Raw genomic sequence first — 8942 nt, forward strand, 5'->3', positions numbered from 1 at the left:
ATGCACAGATAAGGATTTAACGATTGTGTTTTGTCGAATGTGTCATGCACAGCTATCCAATCACAGTACTTTTGAATGCAGACAGTATCAGTGTAACGTGATCTTCTAAATGGAGTGCTACATCGTGGGTTGTTTGCAGTTGTGAGTGTTTTCATTGTGTTGATGGTTTGTCACAAAGTCACCTTCAACCAAAATTCCTGTAAATCAAAAACAAGGCCTAGTAATGTCTGTCTGTGTGTTGACAGTAAAATCCTCAAGGAGAAAAGCGTTTGCCACTACAGTGTCATACATGTGTAACAATTACTATTCCTTTCATATTTATACTATTTTTTAAACAATAACTGTGCATCTAACATGAGATGATGGTGGTTTTACAGCCATATAGGATGGTAGGAAATAATCTGTATAAACTGGTCACTTTACAGACTAATAGTAACAATCCAACTGCTCGTGTGTTTGCACAGATTTTGTTATAGTCGTGATACCATGTTGAGACATCACGCTAATAGTGGAACTGAACAATAAGCACACAGTTAAAGGCCTATGATGTAACAAATTGTTAAATCCCACCCTGTCTTGTGCGCTCAACAATGCTGACAGTTGAACAATAGTCGTACTGTAGCTCAGCTTACCTGCACTATATCCAGCACCATTCCAGCCGACACCGTCCCAAATCCAGCTAGCAGGAAAGGCACCAAAATCTGCAATGCCATGGCGAGCGGCGACTCCTTGGGCATGTTCTGCGCGTCACATCTCAGCTCTTCCTCCTCCTCGTCTTCTTCCTCCCCCTCCTCTGCCTCCTCTCCGGAGAGCCTCCTCTCGGCCAGCATGGGCTGAGTCTCAGAGTAGCCGCAATCGCCACTGTCTGATAAAGTCACGGAGGACCGGGACGCCCGGTCCATGACCCGTCTCCCTTCCACGTGTGCCGGCTCCTGCCGGTAGCCGTTCTGGAGCGAGCTGACCTCAGGCTTAGCTCCGAGGTCCACCATGGCCAACCTCTCCTCCTGCAGCTTCGTGTATCCGGTAGGGACCATGGTCTGGAACATAGAGGCGATCCGCCCCGTGGAGACAGGTTTCAGGGAAAGAGCACTCCACCCGCCACCTGCTCCACTCATGCGCACCGTCAGGCTAGAGCCAAGAGACTCCCCGATCGCTCCTCCCAAACCCTGGATGCTCATGGTGTGGTCTCTGTCGGCTGCGTCTCATCTCCCGTCGTCCAGTCTGGGGGGCAGTGTCCAAACAACACACAGTCAGGTGTATTACACAGGCTCATGTGTAGCATCCATGTTGAGAACTGGCCTCAGGTACTCATCAGTCTAAGGCAAATACACAGGTGGAGAAGAAGAAAGAAGAGAAAGTAGCAAGGTGCAGAAGAGAAAGCAAAGAGGAAACAGGAAATCTCCTTAACTGGGCCCAGGCTAAGTATGGAGAGAGAATCCATGAGCATTTACATCATGAATCACGTGAACCAAAGGTATACACATGTAGGAGATCGCTATTAAAAGCTGCTGCACTATTTGTTTGCACAACACAGCAAACCACAATCCACATCACACCGCGCTGTCAGCCACAATGCATTTCACTCTTTGCTCTTTACAATGAGGTAAAACAAAGCGGGACAGACCAACAGTGTGCAAATTCAAATAAACAAATCCCCTTTCTGCTTCTGACTATTTGTAGCCATGTAGTGCCAACGACAGCTGCATATTCAAACGCAGCTGTTGATTTAAATTAACGGAGAGGACGGGGAGGAAAGTGAAAAACAGCTACTGCAATAATCAAATGGTGTTCTGACAAATGCCAGAATGCTCCGCTGTCCTTCTTTGCGAAAACTTCTAACCTAGTATTGTTTTTGAACCTTTAATTAACCTTCAATTTATTTAATGCTTTTTATCACAATGCAGTTTATCACTGGTGTCAGTCGGACCCCAGTAATTTAAACATCCCGCCCCAAAAAATTATCAAAGTTGAAAACAATAAAAATAATTGCCAAGTTTATGGGTCAGGTACTTTATATTTGTTGGTTGACTATCGAAACAGCTGTTTAAATACAAACAACCCCCCACCTCCAACTCCACCACCACACATCCATCCAGACACACTTTAAAGAAAATCAGCCCCTCTTGAAAGTCTTTTGTCTTTTTTCTTCTTTTTTTTTAGGTTTTTCAGAAAACACAAATAACTGACCCAAATTTTTTTTTACAAAATTATTTACTAAAAATAATTTTGTAAAAAAAAAAAAAAAAAAAGATCTGTCCATAAAATTTCGCTGACTGACCTTAAATTGAAAAGAGATTAAGAGGCTTTATGTCATTTTCGAATTACACATTTTTGTTTGTTTTCGCTAACATTTGGTATGAAAAACTATTATCAAGAACAGTAATATATACTATTGTCCGTGGCGAGTGTCGGTGCCAGTGTCCTAATTAAATTAGGAGAAGTCATTAAACACGAAGCGAGAAAAAAAAACGGTTACTCATGTATATAGAGACGTTAAACATTCAATGGGGCCAAATTGACTCCAAAGATAAATAATAGAAGAGTTTCAAATAAAAGAAAAGAAAAGAAAAAAAAAAGTTGTGACGGACCATAGTTAACACCCTACAGCTATTTATTTCCACTTCATCGTTGCTCAGGCCTCCGTGCTACCTATCTGTGTCTCTGTAACATTTTAAGGTGCCATTTCTGTTCGAAAGCCTTGGCGCAACACAAGCCGGACAGTAATTGATACATTTGATTAACTAAGCCGAACGTGAGCGAGTTGTGGTTATTTGTTTACGGTAGCTGACTGACTAACGCGGTGCGGTTAGCTGGCTGTGTAGGAATCAAAACAGTCAGCTTCCAACTCGCGGCAGTACGGAATCCAAAGTTGGTCATAAAATATGTTTTAAAAATATATATATGTAGCGAACTATTCATACAAGTCGCTCGTGTTATCCGTTTCTCCTTTTCCTTGAATTACCTTTCCAGTTTGGAGAAATTCCATCCAGCAGCTGAGATGCGGAGTGTTCTTCTTCTTCCCTGTCAGCTAGTAGCCAGCTACATAGACAGAGCAGCGTCAGAGCGAAAAGTGCCGCCGAAGATCGTCTATACAGGTAGATGATTGACTCAGGTAGAATGGCTGTCCTCTGCGTTTCAATACGAACACTACGTCAATGTGAATGCGAAAGACATACAACGCCAGGCGCTCCGTGTGGTATAACTGTTAAGCAAGCATGCATCAGACTAAGATACAGTCACAACATAAAGGATTATCGATAAATTTGGCATGTTTTGAGAATTAAGTTATCTCTCTTATTCTAGCTCTTATTCTGTTTGTTTGTGAGTGGGACCTCTTGCTGCATCGATAACGTCTATGTTCGGAACAAAAAGTGCCACACATAAATAGTAGTGCGCACGCGTAGAGCACACCTCACTCGAGCAGTTTGGTTCAGAAACTAATGGTTTCTTTAGATGCCCTGACAAAAGATAGTTTAAAGCATGCCTGATTTTAGCAATTTCTTTTTATTTCTTTTTACAACCACTTACATCATCTAAACGCTTTGGTTCTTCCCAAACAACAGGGGGCGCTGTATAAACCAAATGTTGAATATTTGACCTCTAACCCGGATGTTGGTCGCAGCAGTAACAACACATGTCGAAGGAAATCAAGTCGCGTCCTGTCTGAAAATGGAATTAAACGTCAAGAAAACGAGTTCGCAGGCTTTGCTATCGTGTGGCAACGGAGGAGGTTTGCGTATTTTCGTATGAGGGCCGTGTTGGGAGAGTTTCAGGGGATGAAATGACGCATTTAGCTACAATACAGTAAAAAGTTAACTAACCAGAGACCCTTTAAGTTGGTCTAGTCAGTCAGGAAATGAGATTCCCACCCCAAGTTGATGCCATATATTCTTACAAGGAACACAATATTTGTAACTCATTTTTGATATCTGTAATATCTGTTTGGCAGGCCAGGAAAAGTTTATTTATTTATTAATTAATTGATTTAAACATACATAGCATTTGTATTTCTGTAACTTATTAGCAGTATTGACCTGTTAAATTTGATTTTTTAATAAGCAAGTGATGTAGATACTTGCATTATTTTCATTTTGTATTTGAGTAGCAACACAACACATGTAATAATGTCACAATAGCTCATGTGAATTAAAACACTAAAATACACATCAAATATTGTTTTTTCTAGGATGCATGTTCAAGTGTCAATTGTTTGAATGAGTTTCATTCGACAGAATGCTACATTATGACGACCACCAGTTGCCATGGCAACCGGTCCCTAAAGTGGTCCTGTGGGACCATGCCCTGTAGAACCCTCAATGTAGCTAACATTGATTTGGTGACTGTCCCATTGGCTTTGTGCTGAACTTATTTCCTGTGCTTCCAGGCCTCGGTGAGAAGCTTCTCCTCAAGCCAACGGCCAGCCGATCGCTGCAGACAGAGAGAGTTCCCAGAAGCAGTGGTAAGACTTTACTGTGACGTGTCCTTCACCCAGTTTCATTTTATTACTTGTTTTATATTTGAAAGATTGACTGCTTCGTCACGTCAGTGTTGGAGCGGCTCCAGAGCTTCCTGCCTCAGATGGCCGAGGCCAACGAGAAGCTGAAGCAGCAGATGGAAGAGGCTCCTGCTGGACACTTTGACATAGAGAGTGTGGAGGAGGAGGAGAGGGTTATAGAGATGGTAAGCCCCACTCAATTTTTTTTTTTTTTTTTTTTTACAGTTTTACACATTTTCTTTCATGCTTCTTTGTGGGGTCAACATGAAGACGAGCAGAAGTGTACAACCAGTAGAAGTCTGGAATGGCTGGAATTAAGTGGCCTAGCTAAAACTCACCCCTAAACTCTGCAGTACTCATAGTGTTGGTAACTGAATATTTTATATGAAATCTACTGGATTTTGAGAGGATCTGCTTCTAAGACAAGAACATTCAAACCCATACTTGCTGCCAAATCTGCGGAATTAAATACACAAGTTTGGTTCTCTGACTATATTGGTAGACAAAAATGGTAATTTATCCTTTTGTAATTCAGGCTAAAACAACTTAGTCTCCAAAATATTTGCAAGAATTTTACTTGCAACTGTATTTCTACTCTGTCTTTTGTATAAATAAAATACCTTCTTCATTCTTGAACTACTGATTGTGGATCCGTACACCTAAAATTTGTGACCGTTTTCTGTTTTCTTTATTTTTTTCTTTCTTTATTAAGCATGACATTTGATTGTGCCATGTGGTTTCTTCCTTCAGGATGTAGCGCTGGTGGAGCTCAGCAGCTCGGAGAACGACTCTGAAGACGACGAGGAGACAAACTCTGAGGAGGAATCAGACTCGGATGACGATGGCGTTGAGATCACAGAGGAAAACCTCAAACTACCAGGAGTCAAAGGCAGTAAGAAGAAAGCCAACATCCAGGTTCTGGATCAGCAGGGGGTTTGATGAGTGGCCTGCACAGACTTTGGACTGAGTTTCATTCAAGTGTGAGGTGAAACTGCCGCGTGTGTTGATAGGATTTTTAATTTTCTTCACGAACGGACGAACAGAGTGGAGACACGCACACACACACCTTCCTCATCCCCATGGGAACAATAATAGGGCCGGGTACTACGAATGTTTTTCTGAATGGATTCAGAAGGTCCTGGTTCTGGCTCTGGTTTCACATCTTTTATATGTCTTTGCTTTTGCGCAGCTCTTCTCTGTTGTCATACGCTTTAAATCCAGTCAGTTTTCATGCCTGACGGTGCTCTCAGAGTCAGCTGTTTTGGATCTCCCTAACATTGGGGTTAATCTCATTGTGCGACCACGGCGAGATTTCTAACGAGAGGATGCAGGATCTTTCAAATCAAGATCGTTTTGAGATGGACAATCTTTTCTTTTTAAACCCAGCCCAGTCAGCAGTGACTAAAACTATACAAACATAAAAGGCAGATCGAGTCTAACCCTGCCTGGACATCAGTGGACCATCAGTGTATATGATGCGTTTAAGTTCGACCTTTTGGATCACCTTATTTTTGTCCTCTGTTTTCATGAGCTCATTCACTCTGTTACACACCAGCTTTAAACTGTCATTTCATGTGGAAGAAGAAATTAAGTGTGATCAGGTCCATGGCGGTGGAACAAGGTGCTATGTCTAGATTAGTTCGTTCTTTATTAATTTGACATAATTCAGGCTTTTGATAATCCTGGTAGCTCATTGAAACTGTCATAATTAATGTAGTTGTTTCATACAGTTACAACCAATTTGTGTTTTCACTCAGTTATTTCTGACCTCACCTCGAAATTTAATACTAAAGGTGGTAATTACTAAGAAGACGTTATAATCCTGCCTGACATCATTTCCTTTTATTTTGTCCTTGACATTAAACACAAGATAAGATAAGAGTTCTTTATTGGTCCCCACTGGGGAAATTCAAATGTTACAGCAGCACAACAGTGACCAGAAAGAAATTAAAGAAATTAAATAGGACAACAACATTAAACAGGCAACAAGCAACAAAAAGTACCACACAAAAGTGCACAAAGTGACAGCAGTTGTGGATAAAGTGACAGTGTAAGTATGTGGGCACAAAGGAGCGTCTGAAGCGTTCAGTTAGGAATGAACATTGCCATGGATGCAGTGGGCCTACTATTTTTTTCTCTTTATATACTCCAAGCCATTAACATTTATTTTGTTGTATTGAGAAACCCACACATAGAGGGACAGGTGGCTTGGACCGGCTCATCATCTGAAGCACACGTCCTTAACGTCAGCTGTTTAGTGCGATGGAGGCTGTGTGATGCGTGCGGGGGCGTGGTTTCCAGTGGGTGTTTAGTGATGATGTGATGGAAGCAGCTGGATAAGTTCTCATCAGATTCAGCCAAATGAAACAAAGACATTTGTGCTTCCCTGCACAAATGAACTACAGTGTACTTGTACACTAAGTACACTAAATGATCTAGTGTGCATCTTACTTGAGAACAAATACTGAAGGCAGAAACACTGACAAACGGTTAAAGACAAATCATCACAAAGGAAGCAAGCCATTCTTAGGGGATGTTTATGGATTTGTAGATGGTTTGGTCTGTGTATAAACACAGCTGTAATTCCTTTCCTCCAATTTTAATGCATCGTCAAATTAAAGCTGAAAGTTAATTCAGTTCAATTCAGTTTTATTTATATCGCGCCAGTTACAATACAAATGATCTCAAAACGCTTTACAAAACACGCTTGAAACCTCCAGAGCAGGCCTGAAGATGACGGTGGTAAGGAAGTACTTCTTTTTAACAGGAAGAAACCTTGAGGAGAACCCAGAGGGACACACAATAGTAAACATGCTGTACAGTAGTAGCACAAAATTGTATGACTAGGAATAGAGAAGAAATAAGAAAAGAAATTAGAGGACAGGAGCTTTGTGCAAGAGAAAAGAAAGTAGAGGGCCTATTGCAGGGATGGTTAACTAAGAGATTGTTACCTGACTATGTTAATATGTTACATAAAGAGCAAAAAAATTGCATCAGTCTCCAAACATACATGTATATGGACCTAGCTTTGTATAAGAACAGTACATAGACATATGTGTATTCCAAATGTCACATACTTCCAGATGGATGCCATCGGAGAAGTGAGTTATTTTGGGTCTGCTGTCACATCTGATGCAAAAGATATTTACTGTGAAATAACTTTAAAGGATGAACAATTAACAGCAACGAAGGCATTTTTCCAGACTGCCTTAACTGTTTAATGTCACATACTTGGTTTCTCTGATTGGTTATAGGACTGTTTTCCTGAAAACTGAATCAACCCCAACCAACAGTGTTTTAGAAAAAAAGAAGCTACTTGGATTAGAAGCAAAACGTCTAAAAGAAACCTGCAGGTCCCATTGGCCTTGTTGACAATAGAAACTTAAAGTTTAGCTGTAGATACTCCCGGTCCATGTTAATTATCATTTTGTAAAAACTGTCAGCACCTGGCTTTTGCTTTTTTTAAAAAAAAATTTTTTTGGACTGTGCTAATGCTAGTGTCAAGTCAAAATGTCCCTTTGCTCATAGTAGATGCCTGGTATTTAAGACTAGATGAACTACTTTGACCTGTGTGAACTTAAACTACCCTGAGAAGGAACATTTTTTGTCCCATACCTAGCCACTCCAGAACATTCACCTCGTTGTCTTTCATTTGTCTGTGAATTTAACTGTATGTTTCAGGTCATTGTTTTGCTGCGACATTAATCTTCTCCCAAATTGTAGTTTTCTTGCAGACTCAATCAGATTATCCTAAAGTTACCCTTTACTGCGTTCATTCTACCTTGAGGAGTCTTCCTGGGCCTCCTCACAGCATGATGCTGTCACCACCATGCTTCACCCTTTGGTCTGGGTGTAAAAAACATTCAAAATGAGAGAGATAAAAAACATATAAAATCAGTGACACTTTGATCTTATGCCCACATTTAAGGTTGACTTACTAGCTTTTCCCTAAGCTTTTGGCCACCTTCCACAGTAATCCACTAATAAAGACTGTGAGAAATATCTTGAAAAGTATCTAAAGCTTTTAATACTTTGCTGACAGCCCAGATGAAGCTTTGCAGTGAAGTCCCATACAAGCGTTTTATGGCCCAAAACCTGCAAATCACCCGTACACGGCCTGAATCATAGTGACCTTTGCCTAAAGATCGGCCTAATTCTGCACCTTTTTTATTGTCGAGATGTTTTGTGTGAGGCGGAGTATTTTGTGTCCACCAGGCACCGCACCTAGTCTGATGGCTAAAAAAAAAAAAAAAAAAATCCATTTTGGTCTCCTCAGACCAAAGAACCCTCATCCAGTTGAGCTATGGAGTCTCCCACATGACCACAGGTACTCACCCAACCGTGCCTTTCTCTTTCCTACTCTCCCATAAAGCTTACAAGGATATGTTGGATTATACAATGTACTAATTATTTTGTTTTATTTATTTTTTTTTTCAACTGTCATGAT

General features: G+C 40.8%; 2 protein-coding genes across 5 annotated transcripts in view; one reads left to right on the top strand and one right to left on the bottom strand.

The window, feature by feature from the left end:
* slc41a2b (solute carrier family 41 member 2b) overlaps positions 1-3241 on the bottom strand; it is a 35562-nt gene extending 32321 nt beyond the window's left edge. The window contains exons 1-2 of one of the 4 annotated variants that reach the window (XM_047575168.1): positions 2922-3241; positions 633-1221 (exon numbers count right to left, since the gene is read on the bottom strand). In XM_047575168.1, coding sequence (XP_047431124.1) covers positions 633-1178 — 546 coding nt within the window. In that variant the 5' untranslated portion in view covers positions 1179-1221; positions 2922-3241. Of the gene's footprint in view, positions 1-632; positions 1317-2921 lie in introns of all 4 variants that reach the window. The other 3 variants (XM_047575164.1, XM_047575166.1, XM_047575165.1) reach the window with 3 other exon arrangements.
* Positions 3242-3423: 182 nt separating this feature from the next.
* On the top strand, positions 3424-7368 carry nopchap1 (NOP protein chaperone 1). Its single transcript, XM_047575170.1, has 4 exons — positions 3424-3730; positions 4385-4459; positions 4547-4680; positions 5246-7368. The coding sequence occupies exons 1-4, from the start codon at positions 3610-3612 to the stop codon at positions 5432-5434; spliced, it is 519 nt and encodes a 172-aa protein (XP_047431126.1). The 5' UTR covers positions 3424-3609; the 3' UTR covers positions 5435-7368.
* The last annotated feature ends 1574 nt before the right edge of the window (positions 7369-8942 follow it).

This window comes from Mugil cephalus, chromosome 22 (assembly GCF_022458985.1).
Source record: "Mugil cephalus isolate CIBA_MC_2020 chromosome 22, CIBA_Mcephalus_1.1, whole genome shotgun sequence".
In the NCBI taxonomy this organism is placed as follows: Eukaryota; Metazoa; Chordata; class Actinopteri; order Mugiliformes; family Mugilidae; genus Mugil; species Mugil cephalus.

Bases quoted from the DNA above. Each gene is read 5' to 3' on its own strand.
- nopchap1 (XM_047575170.1), top strand. From the start codon at position 3,610: ATGTTGGTCGCAGCAGTAACAACACATGTCGAAGGAAATCAAGTCGCG. The intron at 4,460-4,546 runs GTAAGACTTTAC...TCGTCACGTCAG, and splicing joins GAGAGTTCCCAGAAGCAGTG to TGTTGGAGCGGCTCCAGAGC. The intron at 4,681-5,245 runs GTAAGCCCCACT...TTCTTCCTTCAG, and splicing joins AGGAGAGGGTTATAGAGATG to GATGTAGCGCTGGTGGAGCT.